We start from the raw sequence: 18291 nt of genomic DNA, 5'->3' as shown, positions 1-18291 counted from the left end.
TTCGTTTGGTCACTTTTCGAACAAATGACTACGTTCCCCCTATTTTGTTTATAAATAGATATTGACTTAACATAGAGAAGTTGATAGACCATCTATCAAGATAAATTTTACGGGTAAACGCATTCTCAAGGTTTTCAAATTGGAATTAGGTCGCGTTTATCCAGCCTTATGACTGTGACTACCGACATGAAGTTGGATAATCCTGGCTCTGGGATTCTGCCATCGGGCAAAGTTGCCTTGCAATGGCAATTTCTCCATTAAGTTGGCCAAAACTTGTCACGTTCCGACTTGCAATACGAACGCCAGAGGGCTCTCCATGTCTCATTCTTTCAGCTCTCAACTTGGACTCACATATGGATATCTTGGGGACTCTCCCTGAAATGTTGGAGCGACATCAAACACCAGCCAAACACGTCTTAATCTGTCATACTCTTCTGTATATTAATGTACCAAGGTACGGTGCGAGGTGTTTTTGCGGACTGTTGTGCGTTTAAGAATCTCATTGAAAAATGGTCGTTTTATCGACCTGCGGTGGCTTCCTTGCGCAACTTGGGGGACTCTAAATAACCATTAAGGATACTCCAAAGAGACACCTTTACGTGCTTCCCGTATTCAAATACCTTTCTTATTTTCGGAGATATTATGACGTTAAAGAGGTAGATTTCGGCATTTTACGTGGTGACATTTTCGTTTATTGTAAATAACCGAGAGTGTCTAGAAAAACCCATTTTCTTTGATCAAATGGAGCAGGAAGAGAAAGAAAAATTTTCTTCAGTTTAACTCGCCGCTATACGAACTTCCTCCTGGACCCGCCGAAGCTGTCATGTCTCATATATTAGTGCCAATCTGGCGACGGTTTTCAGTACTCTAGAATGCGAAAATTCAGTTTGGAGAGTTCACTTGGGTTCTCTCTGGATTTTGACCGCCTCGATTGGAAACTTGTGCTTTTTCCCTCGTATCACGAAACGCCAGCATTCCGAGCGGCGTCGGCGTCACGACGCATCATCCTCTCACCCCTCGCAAAAGACGTACATTTGTCAGCCGATATTTCTGCTTCGTTCTTTGTTGAGGGGTGAATCGAAACAGACAGCAACGTCGATAGTTCCTGTACAAAATTCCTCGGTTTCCAAAACCTTTTCGTTTTTCCGAAAGCGCGGCAGTAATTGGCGAAAAAACCGGCTTAATTTCCGGTTGAGACGAAATCCGGGTTTAGGGGGCAAATCTAAGATGGCCGACAAACGGGGCAATACAGTGAAACTGGATAAGACGGGGTAGGGCAGTGCCGCATGGGGGGCAGTTGATTTGAATTGATTTTGTTGATGCCTTTGAATAATTCACGCATTGTCGCTGAAATTTATATTTTGAGACTGTAATGACATTTACAGTGTTACATAAGCCGAAGGTCTTGGGTAAGTTGTATTCATTGTTTAAATAAAGCACTACTTCGATGCAGCATAGAGTCATGTGCTTGGAAATTGATTGAATATCGGGTTTGAATTATTTAAAATTCCACCCCTTCTTGGAACAATTTTCCTGTTACCCCGAATTTAAACGGCGCTACATTCTAGAAAATTTCATAAACGCTCATTTTAAAATGCGCGTTTAAATGGAAATTCATGATGATCCCTTAATGTGAGAACAATAACCAATTAGACGCCATTTTAAATGCATTTTCTGAATGAATGAGACAATAATTTGGAACATTTAAATGCGACCATTATGGGAAAATCGAAATCAATTCTAGCTGGTTATTGCAGTTTCAAGGTTGCGTGAAAATTTGGGATAAACAGGCAGTATGAAATCTATTTTCAATTTGCCTCAATTACGGTTCTTTGGTGAGCAATTAAGACACGTGTCGACGTTGCATAAAACGCTTCATTAATGGAGAGTTCCAAACAATTGATTTCTTTGCAATTCTGTAGTTTAGAGTTAAATGCACTGTGTTATATCGATTATTAAATTTTGCTTAATGTAGTTGGGACCTACACAACCCTAAAGCGTCAATAGATCGTTGAGCTTTGGATGACTTCCCTTAGCTTGTCTTATTCATAGAATGATCAGTTATATATTACATATTTATCGCTGATGAATGTCATATTATCAACTATTCGCAGTTCTGTATCAACAGTATTCTTCCACTGGCCATTTCCCCACATAATACGCATATCTTCTTCTTTAGTAGAGCTTTTTCTTATATTCCCTTCTGTCTTTTCTTTTGCCTTTTTTCTTACTCTCAATTCGATTCAAGTTCAGTTTGTTGAATTGTTCTTGTGATTCACTCCTAACTTTGTACGGGTCCACGAACTATGCACTAAGCTCCTGTAAGGATAGGTCGGCCCTGACTATTTTTTCCATTCTGAGACCGTCGTCAACTATTACTTCAAATGGGGGGTGTCATAGGGGGTGATTCAAGGTTCAGTACGAAAACTATAAGAGCACATATTTGAGGTCAAAATAAGACTTTCTTTCGTCTGAATATGGACCTGCAAACGCTTAGTTTAGATTGTATCAATGCATGATATACAGAGTGTAAAATATTGTCATTATTAAAACTCTTAGTGATCTATGATTGCATAGTTTGACATTCTTATGGGTTTTCTATCAAATTTGTTGAAATCGAAGGTTCTTAGGAACGATGCAGGTAGGAAACAGATTATTAAAAAAATAACAAAATGACAAAATATCTAAATTTATTGAAACTTAACAATAATGTGATCGAAAGAACTTTTAAATTTTAAATGCGGGGCGAAACGCATTCGCTTTCAGCTAAACCAAATTGTCAATAAATTTGACAGGAAACGCTTAGAATTGTCAAACTACGCCGTCATAGTCTACTATGAATTTTAATAATGGCAATATTTAAACACCCTGTATATTGAAACTAGGCATTTGTGAGCCCATATTTATAGGAAAAAAAGTCTTATTTTGGTCTCAAAAATATGTCTCTAATGTTTTTGTGTTGGATTTTGAAACATCCCAAGTATATAGAGTGTAACATATTATCATGGAGATATTGCATGAGCAATAGTCTCCGAAAAATAATAAAAAAATGTTAATGGAGTCATGGTCAAAAATTCACCATCTCTAATATATTCCATAGTCCAAAAATTTGGAACCGTTTGGATTTTTCTTTATAATTTAATTTTTTTAATTTATTTATTCTTCCTTAATTTTTTTTTATTAACGCTGATTCCTTATAATATTTGACCAAAAGAAAAAAATAAATGCGGAAGACCATTTCGTTGCTTTGAGAATTATTGCCTTAACAAAGTAAACAACTGGAAACCTAATCGAACATAAGATCAAACCTGATCTCGTCGCACTTTCTTCAGTTGGCGTGTCAGAAGTTTTTTACCATTCATGCATTACCAGACACCCAATAAATTTTGTTTACCATATAGATTTTCCGTTTTTTCTTTCAGTGGCTCTTAATGGACCATTGTAACCCCACATAGGTATTTCTATTTTTAAATTTATTGTAATATAATGTCGAGGCAGTGCAAAATGTGCCCTACGCCATGGAAGACATTCAAGGCAGGAAATTGCAAAAAACTTAAAATAACATGCAAACGTGTTTACAGCTCTTTGGTCAAAAGAAGGAAAGAAGATCAAACTACGATGAAAAAAGAAGCGGACTGCCCAAGGCAGCTACCCATCGTCAAGACGCATTCATTACAGTCACACCTAAGTTTAATAAAGGGGGTCAGTGAGGCAAAGTTTCATATTTTTCCTCATATTTTGAGTTTTTGTCACATACGTCTTGAGTAAAATTTTTGACAATGCAACAGGTCAAAAAAATAAAACAAAATTATAAAAATCGCGGAAGCTCAGTTATGGCATCCGAGGTTTCAAACCGGAATATCTAGACCGGATTTTTTGAATTTGAATCAGCAGCTATTTCTGTGCATTGTACGAAAACAGCGAAACATACGAAAATACTGCAAGATACCAAAAGGCTAAAGAATTGAAGAGGGAATTTAAATTTGGTATCAGAATTCATATAGAGCGCTCCAAAAAAAAGTATAAAATAGTGCACGACCCAAAAAAACCTAACTCCCTGTATATGGCTACAGACGATTTTCACGCTCTATTGTTGAGGATCTTAAAGAAAAGAGCTGTTCGAATTTGTGTGTTTTCGACAATGGGTCTATTAGCATTTTCTATTATTTTACAGAGGACTGCCGCTTCCTGAAATATCTCCATGATGATATGTTACGTCACGTATATATTTTTTCTGTTTTTCAGATTCTCCGCTGCTCCAATCCACTCTGCCTCCATGTTTGTTTTTATCCCGACCTCCCGATACCCTTTTATTGCACAGGTTTCCTTGATAAGTTCCTCCATGCAAATTCTACTGAGTTCTTTTCACAGATGGGCAAATTTGTGATATCTGAATTATTCGGTTTTCCTCAGAACCAGCATTCGTCAGGCTTACAAGTCCTCTTCAACTACTAACAGGAAACTCAAGCACTTGCTCACTATTCATGCCATCAAATCCAAAATAAAAACCTTTATTCGCGCCTGATATTCATTCCTTCTCTCTGCTTTCGTTTCCATGGACCTGCCTCTGAGTTCCTGTTTCCGTTCCAGGTCCATGGTCTGAGAAATCTCAAGGAAATGACACTTTATTGCTTCTATTTTAAACTTTCTTGAATAGGTAGCTGCGATACGTGTACATTGCAGAAACTGCCATGATTGTCTGAATACTCTCCTATGTGGTCCTTTTCCTGATGTAGAGCTATGCATCAATCAAAGGGAACATCGTTAATGTGTTGTTAGATTTACCATCAAGCTAATTTGTGTGGAAACCAAAACCCGATTCGGGTTGAATAACACTTTGTGTTTTTAGGACCAGTTCCAAGAATCTGGGGGTGCTAGTTGATACTGTAATGTGGATGGCTTAAAACTTATCTTCCTGTTGTTCCATTAATTTGTGGACATATAATATAACAATAGATATCCTATGTTGGCTATGCTCAGTGCCAAATTCCTATTTATTCTCCTTTGAGGTGGAATTGATCAAACATTAACAGTGACTTAATATTCTATAATTTTCCCTGGCCAGCATGCTATTTTTAATCTGCCCTTTAAACCCCATCGTATCTCCGGTCTCCGTTATAAAACGAAATTATGAAGGTAATTTGGCAAAGGTCAGGAATATATTGTTTCCCTGCCGTGTTTCATGCCCCAAATTCCCCAGCTACATTCATCTAACGTCAGCCTTGAATATTTAATTGTCTCGTTGTGTGATCGTGGACTTTTAGCCCTAATTTGTATTTATTTAGGGCTAATTGGCATTTTTCCCCACCCTCAAGGAAACTGAACCATGTCGTTTTTTTCCAGATATGATTCCAAACGCGCTATCAATCAACAACTTCCCCATTTAGCAAGCGACTTCGTTCAGGTTTCTTGTTTTTGGAAAAAAGGGAGTGAAACGGAAAGGAGCAAAATGGGCGATCAGAGGAGAAGACTCATTTATTTTGCTCAGTTGAGAGCGATGCTGAAGAGGAACCTTTTGCTGAAAAAACGGGACAAAAGAGCAACGTTATCTGTAAGTTGAAACACAAATTCCTAAGTTAAACTGAAAAAATTGTTGCTATCCAAGAACAAAAAAATCTTGCATTGAGCTCTAAAATGACCTAAATACTGATTTCAATTCGATGTTGTTTACTCACAAAAGTTGCAGTTCTCAGGCACCGAACTGTGGCTACAAACAGGCTCGGAATCTGACACCCGGAAAGTTCGGATTAGATTCAGTTAGAGCCCTGGGGCGGTAATGCTCCAAGTGTAACTTTTATCTTTAGGTTTTGCTGAGCGTCAGTTAATTTAAGTATTGATTTTTTGGAATTGTAGAAGTGAAAAAAAATTGGGGTAGCTAAATCTGGGCTAATTTCTTGGTTTTCATCGAAATTATCTTAATAATCCAGGAGGATTCTTGGGCAAAATATTTAGGAACACTAACTGACAGACACCTGGAACGGAGATCTCATGTGGGGTACTTCACTAAAAAAAGTGTCATCAACGCTGTGGTGCGGGTAGGGCCTTCTTTTGGTGGTCTCTGACCACTTGCTTGACTAATAGTTCCTTTTTTGTAATAAAGTCTCCAGTAACCCCTAGAGGCTTATTGATAAACCTACTTTTTCTATCAGCGTAGGTGGGAAGTATAAAAACTACTCACAAACTAATCAATGCGTGATAAACTTGTCATTTTCCGTATAGAACTGGGTCATGTTCAATATCTAACATAAATAGAAACCTTTGTAAACAAAGCGAGCAAAATGCAAGTTCCAACTTCTGGGAAGCGGCATCTTTACAAGTCTAGTTGGATAAAAGGGTGTTTATGCGAGCATGTTCAAACGTGTGCATGCATCTGCTAAATACTTGAAAACAATACCCGCGTCGAGAGACTTATGGGCATAAATATTAAATCGAATTTTACGACTTGGGCAGATGAGGGTTTTATTCCTAAGTTCAGAGTAACAGAAACAGCAAACCGAAGATTAAGAAACTTTTCTTAAAAAATGGGGTTAAATACACGATAAAATTTGGAGTTTCCTGAATTTTGATATTGACAAGATTCTGAAACTGTTGGGTAACATAACACGCACTTTTGAACAAACCTCAATATTAATTCAAAAGACTGACCTTTAGGGTTCCCAACATCCAACGTATTCAACAGTCCCAAGGAGCGATTAAAAAGGTCTGGAGCATTTTTTTTTATTGAAGTAGCCCTAATGTAGTTAACATAGGCCATTTCCTGGAAATGTAATCTTAGATTAGAAAATGACAACACCGCTCCAAGCTTTTGTTAATTACCTCCCTTCGCAGTGGGCTGAAAGGTGCATAACGTGACTTGTACCATCGCTCGCACTGTTGTCAATGTGAAGAAATTGTAGTTTGCACGGGGGGGGGGAGGGGGGGGGTATTTCGTTTACTTCTGCGAATAACTTGAGTCCCGACCTGAAGCGGGCGAGTAAAATGTAGAAGGTAATATTCGAAGGAATAAAAGGCACTTTTCCCACAGGTGTGCATTTGATTTTTCGAGGACGTGTTTTTTTTAAAGGACCAGGTGTTATGTCCACCTGTTTATGATGTGTAGAGAGTTAAGGAAGGAAAGCATTTTCCTCCCACGGGAGCAAGAGTGCTGTTTGGAGGAAATGTTTAGTAACACCGAAGCGATGCCTGAATTCGACTCCTGCAATATTCTGATTAATAGTTTATGAGACGAAATGTTTTATGAGGAGCTACTTGTGCCGAACTATGACAACATTTACTGTTATCAAATTTAAACATAAAATTATTCTGAAACTTTTGCAGATTAAAATTTCATATTTCCCCACTAGAAACTTACATAGCTTTGTTTGTCGTTTGTGTAATTGTCTATCGTTGTCGTGTTCCACCACTTTCATAACATGTATGAATAGTAATGTGCTCTTCCAGGAAGTCCTTCTGCCAATATACACCCTCTCCGTGTTGTTTTTCGTCAAAGCTGCTGTGCCAAATCCTAACTTTCCAGAAATAAATCAACCCAGAGGGGCAGCAGAGTTGATGGCCAATTTCAGGAATGGCAGTCATACAGTCGCAGTTGTACCCAATTCCACTGAAGTACAGGTAATTTTAACAAAATTATACATTCAGGAAAATTTATTAGCACAAGTTTAAATTGTATGTATACTCTTTCAATTTATTTAAATTATTTTGAGCATTAACTTGAAACTGAAATGGGGATGTCTGAAAATCATCGAGAGGAGGATCAACTTTTAAATAAAGGGCAAAATTTTATTTATATTTATTCCTTTACCAAGTTTGATTAAATTTTGAACCGCAAAGTTTCGGAAATTGTTCGATGCATATTTGAACCGTACTCGAATAAGGTCATAAAGAGGGAAGAGGAGTTATAAACGCTACGTCAAACTAATTTGAAGGCAAAACTTAATGATTCGATACTTTCAGGACTTCTTGAGAATCATAGACGTTCTCCGGGACAATATGAACGAAAATCAATACCACAAAGTACCACCCATCGCTTGGGTGGTATATCCCACAATAGAAGACCTTCTGACCGCTTACTGGATGGAACCAAATGACATTCCATTGGCCGTAATATTCCAGTCATCCGACCCCATTAACGGCCCGTTAAGGTAAATTTGCAGCTTGTTTCAGTACAGTTTTCATTCGGTCGATCGAACCATCCTTTAGATATGAAATTAGGACAAACCCAAACCTATTCGGGACACCCTCCACCACTCAATTATTTGGATCACCGGTGAGCTGTAGAGAGCACAATGCTTTTTGGCACCACGTGCCAGGAGTGCCCACCCCTGTGCTGCCTGAGGGTTTGGAGGTGGGGGACAGTTGCCCTGTGAACCAGTACTATCATTCTGGTTTTTTAGCCTTGCAAGCTTTGATAGATTTCAGCAAAATAAGGGTGAGTTCCTGTCGCAAGTTTGTGCACAAATTTAGTTAAATTTCGTGCGTCTTTTCAGCTGGACGCTGGCATGGAAAATTTGGTGGTTCCAAAAATTCTCCTAGAATTGTTCCCCAAAGCCTCGTATACCGGAAATTGGATATTTGTTGTTAGAGTAATAATTCCCCTGTACATTGTAGTGGCTCTCTCCCAGTTCATTACCTATTTATTGATCCTGATAGTGGGAGAAAAAGAGAAGAAGATCAAAGAAGGGATGAAAATTATGGGTCTCTACGACTCAGTGTTCTGGTAATCACCATATACACCCCTAAACGTTTTACTGAGCCAAATAATTCTAGGTTATCATGGTTTATCGTCTATGCCGTTTTCGTGCTATTAATAACAATAATATGCTGCACCCTTTTATTTGCCCTCAACATATTTACCACCACCAGTTTCATCATGGTATTCTTGCTAGTTTTTATGTATTGCCTCAGTATTATCATGTTTGGGTTCATGTTGACCCCATTTTTTGACAAATCACGAGTAAGACATGAAAACAATGACTTTCCACTATACTTAAGGGTATATTTTAGACCGCAGGAATTTTAGGCAACTTCGCTGTTACGATTTTAAGTTTGCTGTACTTCATTCAAGTCTTCGTGAGGGACTCCAGCTCAGTTGCTTTGTGGGTAGTGTCTTTGATCAGCCCTGCTGGGTTTGCTTTAGCTATGGACAAGGTTAAGATACATTAATGAAAAAGAATTGATGGAAATAAGGATTTGCTTTTACGGATGGTTTTAAAGGCAAAGGGTTTCAAAAGCGTTGAGGTATTAAAATTGAAATTCTAAGCGGATTTTTTTTTGTCTGTAAACCGAGTGTAGTTGTATGGCTCAAAGGGCTGAGCCGAGTATAGTCTTAATGAGCCTCTCGACGTATAGCATGGACGATAGATTGAGGGAGTCGACTGTCTAGTTGAAAAAATCAATACGTTGTTAATAAGAGAAATGGCATTGCCTTCATCTCAATTATTGTCTCATTAGAAAATCCTTATTTTTATTAATTGGCCTAATTAAGTGAGACTTGTTTAACAGCTTAACGTTTTAGGCTCTTTTAATGGATTTAGCGGGAGAAGGAGTGAACCTTTCTAATATCTGGAACGGTCCGGACATGCCCTTCGGGGGAAGTCTTATAATGATGGCTGTTGATGTGGTGCTTTACGGCTGGATAGCCTTTTATTTGGATAGTGTTGTTCCTAGTATGACCGAAAATTTCCTCAATATTCCAGGCAATATATGCAACTCTTCTTTAGGCGAATATGGTGTAAAACGCTCGCCATTCTTCTGTTTCAATCCCCTGTTTTGGTGCAAAGCGAAATCCGCAGATAAAATTCCTCTGAGCAATGGAGAGTCCGTTGGTTCCGTTGGGTCACTAACTCCAGGAGATGAAGGCCTGTCTTCGGATGTCGAGCCGGTGCCCAGAGAGCTTAAAGGAAAAGAGGCTATAAAAATTGTGGATTTGTTTAAGAGTTTTAAGGTGACCCTCCTGAAATTCAAATTTAGGGCAATTGCAAGTCGATTTTTAGAGTTTTCGAAAGAAGGAAGTGCAAGCCGTCAACGGAATAAATTTAAGCATTTATCAAGGGCATATTACCGCAATTTTGGGACATAATGGAGCTGGCAAAACTACGCTTTTCAACATTTTAACTGGATTAACTGCTCCTACGTCTGGTACCGCTTATATATTTGGATACGACGTTAGGTAGGAATATTTTCTTTTATGTTAATTTACGTCAATTTATTTTTAATTCAACTAATCACAGAAATCAAAACGATATGGATCAAGTACGACGCATGACTGGAGTGTGCCCTCAACATGATATTCTCTTCGATAACCTCTCCCCAAGAGAACATTTAGAGTTTTTTGCTACTGTTAAGGTTTGCAGTTAATTTTATCGGTAACTTCGACGATTTGGTGAGTTATGAATTTTTAGGGAATTTCCTCTAAGAATATTGATCACGAAGTCACGAGGACATTGCAGGATATAGATTTAGTCGATAAAGCAAACACTCGTGCGATACATTTGAGTGGAGGACAAAAACGGAAGCTTTCGGTTGGAATTGCTATTATTGGTGATCCAAAGGTTTGTAGAGTGACATTCAGTGAAAAGTCCCGTATCATATTCATTTATTTCTAGATTATCATCTTGGATGAGCCCACGGCCGGCGTCGATCCGTATTCCCGAAGGCACATGTGGAACCTCTTGCAGAATCGACGACATGGGAAAGTCATATTACTAACCACTCATTTTATGGATGAGGCAGACATTTTGGGTAAATTTAATACCAAAACTTGCATTAAAATACCCTAAGGTATTCGATTTTGCAGCTGATAGGAAGGCAGTTGTATCCAAAGGTAGCATCAGATGCTGTGGAAGCTCCCTGTTTCTCAAAAATAAATTCGGAATTGGGTACCATCTCACTTTAGTTTTAGAAGGTTTAATAATGATTTCGACGTGATTGGGCGATTAATTAAATAAAATGGATGTTTTAGGAAATTCAAAAGAGCACGCCATAGCTCGGTTGGTTACGTCCCATGTGGTCAAAGCGGAAAAAGCAAGAAGGCATGGCCGCGAACTCAGCTTTATTTTACCACATAATGATGCTGATCATTTTGCTTCTTTATTCAGTGCCATTGAACAGGAAATAAATAACAAAAGTAGCAAATTGGGTAAGACACACGTAATGAGTAAATACTAAAATATTTGGTGTATTTGAAAATTCTCACCCTTCATCGTCCTAATAATTAATTATTTACGGTACTGAAGAAAGTATTTCTTACCGCACGAGCGTAAGATCTTCTGCACGAACCGCAGAGACGATGTCTACGAGAGATGGGCCCAAGGTTTCTTAGAGGCCAGTTAATCATAATTTGCAACAAATAAAAAGACATAATATATGTAGTGTTTCATATGTAAGAGTACAGTTACAAAGTACAAAATTACTTATTGGAAGTTACAGCCTGATACAAGTTGAACCATAATCAAATATCTCTTTATTCTAGGAATCTCAAGTTACGGAGTTTCAATGACAACCCTAGAAGAAGTGTTCCTTCACCTCGAAAAAGGTGAAGACGAATTGGATGATACTGTTGACAATCTCTCGACGAAGATAGTTCGAAATCGAGCGTTGAGCAGGAGTTTGAGTCTGCAGAGCAAAAGCACTAGTTACCAAAGTTTGCAAAACCAGGGAAACAACTTGATGGCTAATGGTCAAGACGTTAAAGGTAATCAATATGAACCCAAAACCAACATTCTAAGTGAGTCAAAATATCTTTAAGGTGGAGGCGAAACGATGGACATCGGCGGTCTGGAAGTGATCTCCGAAACAAAATCTCCAATTTCAGGAATAGGCCTGGAGAAAATCGAATGTACACCTAATAATCTGCAAACCATTCTTGCGTTAATTAAATTGAGGTGTCTGAGGATGATGAGAGATATTCAGAAACTTTATTTTATGATCTTATTGCCGCTAGTCTGCGCAGCGGTCACTTTGTATTTCAACAAGTACTTCGATACTAATTACAATGTTAGCAGATCTCTGGAGCTTAATGGAACCAGTTATGGAGAGATGAGTACTGTTGCTATACACAACGGATCAAGGGATAGTATTAGGGAATTTGTTGGTTAGTACACGGTGATGTTGAGCTTTAGAAGAAATTCAGATTTAAATTGGTGTTTGTTTCAGATCAGCTGATTTTCCTTGGTGCTCGACAAGTGGACTTTTACGACGGCAATTTTTCCACTTTATTAGCATTCGCTCCCCACATCGCTGCCTTTGATGTCCACAAGTTCCAAGATGGAGATTACAGTTTTACTATACTTTACAACGATACTTTCCAGCACAGTTTACCAGTAACTTTAAATCTTCTTAGCAACAGCATTTACCGGTAATAATGAGAACATCAGTTTGATGTTTGTTAATTATTGTATAAACGAATATTTATCATAGGATATTGACCGCTGGAACCCAAACTGAAAGCTTTGAGCCCATAAGAGTGATGGCCCAACCATTCCAGCAAACGATTCAAGCTGGGGGGTTCAACATTGCCTCAACGACACAAACTATTTTCGTAGGGATGGTTTTCGTTTTGGTGCCTGTCAGTTTGGCCATCGATATGGTGCACGACAGAGAGGTATGATGATGTCTTGAATCTTTTGTATGCAGTAGAAAAAGAAACAAGTGTTCACATGAACCGATCTAAGAAAGAATGATCGAGAATCTAAAAAAACCGGACTATTTCGGATACTAATTTTACTCAACTTTCAGGTAAACTGTAGTGATCTGATTGGGAATTTCCGACACTTTCGAGAAAACTTAGACCCACCCACTTGGTACTTTAAACTTTTATCGTTTTTCAGATGAGAACCAAAAATCAACTGCGAGTTAACGGCCTCACAACCACCATGTACTTCCTCACCTACTTCATCGTCCTTATGGCTATCATGGGTATCACCTGTTCCCTCTTGATGGTGATAATGGTGGTCTTCGACATTCCAGCTCTCAGAGACTGGCCTGCCATAGTAGTATTTAGCCTTCTTATTTTCATATATTGTCCATCTTCGATACTCAGTTGCACCTGCATTAGCTATATCTTCGACAAGACGGAGTCTGCTTTGTCGATTTTGCCCAACGTCGCTACTATGGTTGGATGGCTTCCTTTCATTTTCGTTGTGCTGTCCGATGTGATGAATATCGGTAAGAATGTGAATTTGCTTCAGGGAAATCGTTAAAAACTTCGTTTTTTTTAGGTAAAAGAGTCACCTTGATCCTGCATTGCACGTTCTCCATAACAAACACCATGTATATACCCTATGCTATATTCTATTATATCCAAAAGGTCTATATGCTGTGTAACGTCAATTTAGCCTGTGATAGACTGACTTTGGCCAGTTATTTTACTTTCGAAATTGGTATTTGCCTTTTTGGGATGCTAATCAACATTCCCCTTTGGTTTTTGTTGCTGAGGGTGGTCGATATTATGAAAAATGGAGGGAATGTTAGCGATGCCTTCAAATTTCGCAAGGTACTTAGTGATGTGGAACTGATTTTTTTAGTCTATTCGACATTATTTTAGGGTTCAAATGAAGAAGTGCTAAGCCCATGCGAAGAGGCGGAGGTGGGGATAAACGGGGATGACGACGTGAAGGCCGAAAGGGAGAAAGTGAAGAACCTGATTAATTCGCATAACGTCACTCATCCAGTGGTGATGGTACATGTAAGAACATGTTTAAAAATTAATAATAAGCCGGAATTATTTACCGTATTTTCCTTAAGGACTTGTACAAAGAATACAAAAACCAAGACTTCAAAAGCAACTCAATTTATTTCAAACCTGACAAAACTAGGGAGAAAATCAAAGTTCCAGTCAAGTCCCTTTCCTTAGCTGTAGACGCAGGAGAAGTGTTCGGTCTCCTGGGTCATAATGGGGCCGGAAAGACTACCACGATGAAGATTATTACTGCTGAAGAAGCTCCTACCAGAGGAAGAGTAATGTTGCCTTATATAGTCTAATAATTAGAAAATCACTGGATTATCTTCCTAGGTGTTCATAGGCGGACAAAGCATAACTTCAAATTTAAGCTCGGCGTTTCAGTTGCTGGGATATTGTCCTCAGCATGATGCTCTATGGAGAAACATAACCGTGAGAGAACATCTTGAGACTTACGCAGCCATAAGGGGGGTTCCTCATAAAGACATCAATAAAATTATTAATAGATATATCAAGTAAGTTTTCCAACATCTTACCGATAATTAAAAACCAAGCACGAGAGCTTAGAAACAAATTTTTCTTAACGATTCCGGATTAAGTGTTGAGCAGTGCCGCATTTTTCTTAGTGGTCTACAAATCAACGATCATGCAGACAAACAAGTCAAAATGTGTTCTGGAGGCACCAAAAGAAAGCTTAGCTTTGCAATGGCGATGCTTGGGAACCCAAAAATCGTATTGTTAGATGAACCAAGTACAGGGATGGATCCTAGGAGTAAGAGGTTTCTGTGGGACACTATTTTGGCCAGTTTTCAGGTAACTTCAAATGCGTTTAAAGGAAAATTGACAGTGGCTTACACGGGGGACGAATTGGTTTTAGGGGTCCAAAGGGGCGATACTCACCACGCATTCCATGGAGGAAGCTGACGCCTTATGCTCTAGAGTGGGAATAACGGTTAGGGGCGAATTAAGGTTGGTAGATTTGTTATAGCGGTGTCACATATTTCAATACTCAATTTGCCTCATTCTAAAAGGAATTAGAGATCTTATTAGACAACCGACGCACAGCTCAATAAAGTGTCAAAGTGATGCTGTATCTCATAAACTGATTTCGCAACTTCTGCCATTTTTATGTAGCTTCTCGCGTATTTTTAGATGTGTGAAAAATTCGTTAAAACTTAAAAGATTCAACATACATTCTTCGTTTCAGGTGCCTTGGGTCAACCCAACATCTGAAAAATCTTTACGGCGCTGGTTATACGCTTGAAATGAAATTGTTGGTCCGAGAGACCACCCCTACGTCAGATACCGGTGATCGGCATCAAGAACTGAAGGATTTCGTTTCAGGTAATGCAAATCTACTCTAATGGTCCATAACGTACTTAATTCGTCTACGATTCTTCCAGAACTCTTCCCGGATGCATCATTAGAAGAGTCGTTCGCAGATAGATTGGTATTTAGTGTGCCTCAACAGAGTGTTCCTTCATTAGCGAATTGTTTCATGCAACTGGAGAAAGGTCTGTTTAATAGAATATTTAAAACGATTCCGATTTAATTTCTTGCATTTTTAAAGCCAAAGTAGAACTGGACATCGAGGAATACAGCTTCAGCCAAACCACTCTGGAGCAGGTATTCTTAAAGTTCGCCCAGTACGATGAAGTTAACGAGGAGTAACTTATCTTGTGACGATCTAATAATAACTTATTTTTATATTTTCACTTTATTAGGTGTAAATAGCGTTATTGGAACTTAGATTTTAGAGCGATTAGTCTAATCTAGGCTCCATTGCAAGGCAAAGATGATGGTTTATGTTTTTCGAAGTGGGTGCAACCAAGCCTTAGATATTACCTTCATATCTGGCGTTCAGTTTCTGCATAATATGGAATCAAAATTGTTGGATTTTGGTTGCTAGTTAAGGAAAGTACAAATTGAAATATTCACCTATTTATCACTGATTTTCCAACATTGTCTTTATAGGTTTAAGGGTAATTCTTTTCCGTATAAATACATAGCTATTACAGACGTATATTTGTAGATATCGTTCTAAGAAACTCTCGTATAAAGTGGTAATATTCATAGGTTAAAGGAATACCAAAGAATGGTTTCTCGATTTAGACTGTTCTGTAACTACGAGATTAAGTGATATGATGGGCAAACAGACTGCTTCGTTTATTTTAAGAGGAAAGATGATGCAGCGCGTCGAAAGCCAGGGAATCCGAGATTACACAATTTTTAGTGAATTTTAACCAATAATTTCTTAAATAGCGACAGTATTTTTTATTTAGAATTATGATATAATCGGAATGTGGGCAAATGGTCAGGAAAAATCCTTTCAAAAGTCCTGCTTTTCTTCTTTTTAGGACAATATGATCTTCACATTCGGAACTCTACAAGAGGTCTTGAAGCCTTTGGGGTCATTTCAGGATAGTTTTTTTTTTAAGAAAGACACTTTCAGAACTTTATCTCTAGAGAAAACCCTAACTTGGTGAGGGATGAGTGGTACACTTTAACAAGGACATCGAAAAGAGAATTTTGAACCTGTTCGTTTCATCAGAAAAGACGGAAGTTTTCTTATAGATGGTCACAAATTTCGTTCCTTCCGACATCCAAACTGGAAATGGAGGTTTGCTGCTCTCCTCTCTGTTCTAAGCATGACACATATTATACAGGATACGACATATCATTATCGACACATTTCAAATGGCAATGGCACTTTGCAAAACAATAAAAAAATGCTGATAGATTCATGGTCAAAAAGACACCATTTTCGATGTACAGGGTGGCAAAGTTTCACATTTTTTCTGCGTATCGTTTAAGTTAAATTTTTGAACCTTCGAACACATATTCTCTTGGAGAACTTCTGGAACGAAGTATCAAAAAGGTCGATAACCGTAAATGAGGTGTTTTTTCTTGGGTCATGTATTATTCAATGCTTTGCATCTTTTTTGAAACCCACTTTATGAAATTTGATACCAAATTTAAATTCCTTTTTCAATTCTTTAACTTTTTAATCCCTCATGGTATTCTTGCATCTTTCACCGTTTTCGTAGAACTTGCAAATATATCTGTGCGATGAAAATTAAAAATATATAATAACACAATAAATAAGGAAGTAAGGGAAAACATCATCCAGCTCGGTATCTAACTATATGAAGCAATTCGTAACATTTAATCAAATTTTAAAATACAAATAAATCTGAACGAAAACAAAATTATGAAAATTACTTTAAATGTTTAAAATATGTGAAATTTTGCCACCCTGTGCATCGAAAATTGTGAGTTTTTGACAATGGGTTTATTAGCATTTCTTGAAACTATTTTGCAGAGTACTCTCGCTCCTTAAAATATTCCATGATGATATGTTACACCCTGCATGGGTTGAAACGGGTAGTTTTTCCGCAAGAACCGTGATGGGGGATCCTTTTAGAAAGATAGATACTCGAAAGTTTCAAAACTGAAAATCTGAGGCAATGGAAAAGATGCTAAAACTGGAACTAAGTCTTGAATTTCCTCGATTAATTACCAAAAAATCAATATCTTTCTGTCGAGTCTTCTTGGAGAGAAGCTTTCCTCTACTAGATATTCACTCTTTATTCCTAATTAGTTCCTTAATGCTTAAAATGATTGAATATTCCTTGCTTTCAATAACTAATAATTTAAGGGCATGTACAAGGTTTTAAACCTTTTTTATATATTTTTTCTAAAAAAGCCCTGTTTCTTGGCTGCGTTTTCCCATGTTTTTGAATTTTCATTTATTACTATCCAACAAAATTTGTTATTAAGCGAATGTTTCCCGGTGTCATTAACTGTGTGCCAAAAAATCGGTTAAGGGTGGTCACTTACACAAGCCCAGAAAGAATGGAAGGAGGTCTGATGCTCGGACGAAAGCCGAGAGACAAAGGTAAGAAACTCGCTGGAGACCGAACGAAATGATCACAATTTAAGCTGCTCAAGCAGTTTTTAAGGATTGAAAATGAAGGAAACGCTTCAAATACATAAATTTTTCCGCAAATTTGCCCATATCATTATTTTCAAATGATATGTTTGATATGATTTAATGAACTATAATTTAGTGTGTTTCTGTGAAGTATCTAAGGCATCGTGCCTAATACAGTCCACTGTCCAGTTTTCGAAATTACCAATTTTTAATCAAAAGTGCTGTAATTCAGATCTTTTTTTTTTTTGGGGGAAACATGAGGGTGTCTATGTATAGAAACGCTGTTAAGAAATGGCTTTTTAGGCTGTTTTGTTTATTTAAGGTTGAGTCCGCTGAAATAGGAGTAATTAAACGTAATGCGCAATAAGATCATCAATTATTATTTACTCCTACGATTAACATTTCATTAGGTTAGATATACCTGTAATAAACTGTTGCTACTTTGTACCTACCTTTCATTTCTTCACCGCGCTCCTCGAACTCGCGATCAACCAAAATCCAATGGGCAAGTGAGAATCTTTTTATATTGTAATAATTTTACATTATAATATATTACAGAATTTGTTTAAAACTATACTTTATTAGCTTATCTTCCTAGAAAAAGAGTTTTTCGTACTGTTCGCTAGTGTGGTCATTTTATATTTCTAACTTAGATGAGTAATTAAACTAACACTTGTAG

General features: G+C 37.8%; 1 protein-coding gene across 1 annotated transcript; it reads left to right on the top strand.

Moving 5' to 3' along the window:
• Positions 1 to 1016: 1016 nt before the first annotated feature.
• On the top strand, positions 1017 to 18059 carry LOC136344900 (cholesterol transporter ABCA5-like). Its single transcript, XM_066292789.1, has 31 exons — positions 1017 to 1409; positions 5344 to 5551; positions 7441 to 7611; positions 7954 to 8141; positions 8200 to 8428; positions 8487 to 8716; positions 8767 to 8953; positions 9004 to 9147; positions 9515 to 9665; positions 9720 to 9943; positions 9993 to 10168; positions 10230 to 10344; positions 10401 to 10550; positions 10605 to 10740; positions 10796 to 10903; positions 10961 to 11137; positions 11471 to 11692; positions 11747 to 12091; positions 12154 to 12355; positions 12418 to 12601; positions 12828 to 13164; positions 13218 to 13492; positions 13544 to 13684; positions 13744 to 13956; positions 14012 to 14193; positions 14305 to 14491; positions 14556 to 14647; positions 14886 to 15022; positions 15082 to 15192; positions 15249 to 15345; positions 15403 to 18059. The coding sequence occupies exons 2-31, from the start codon at positions 5450 to 5452 to the stop codon at positions 15410 to 15412; spliced, it is 5223 nt and encodes a 1740-aa protein (XP_066148886.1). The 5' UTR covers positions 1017 to 1409; positions 5344 to 5449; the 3' UTR covers positions 15413 to 18059.
• The last annotated feature ends 232 nt before the right edge of the window (positions 18060 to 18291 follow it).

Source organism: Euwallacea fornicatus, chromosome 18, assembly GCF_040115645.1.
Source record: "Euwallacea fornicatus isolate EFF26 chromosome 18, ASM4011564v1, whole genome shotgun sequence".
In the NCBI taxonomy this organism is placed as follows: domain Eukaryota; kingdom Metazoa; phylum Arthropoda; class Insecta; order Coleoptera; family Curculionidae; genus Euwallacea; species Euwallacea fornicatus.
Note: the sequence above shows the minus strand (reverse complement) of the source record. Positions and strands in the feature narration are given on the sequence as shown.

Coding starts and splice junctions, on each gene's coding strand:
- LOC136344900 (XM_066292789.1), top strand. CDS start 5,450: ATGGGCGATCAGAGGAGAAGACTCATTTATTTTGCTCAGTTGAGAGCG. Junction 8,717..8,766: donor CTCTACGACTCAGTGTTCTG/GTAATCACCATA, acceptor AAATAATTCTAG/GTTATCATGGTTTATCGTCT. Junction 11,138..11,470: donor TAACAAAAGTAGCAAATTGG/GTAAGACACACG, acceptor TCTTTATTCTAG/GAATCTCAAGTTACGGAGTT.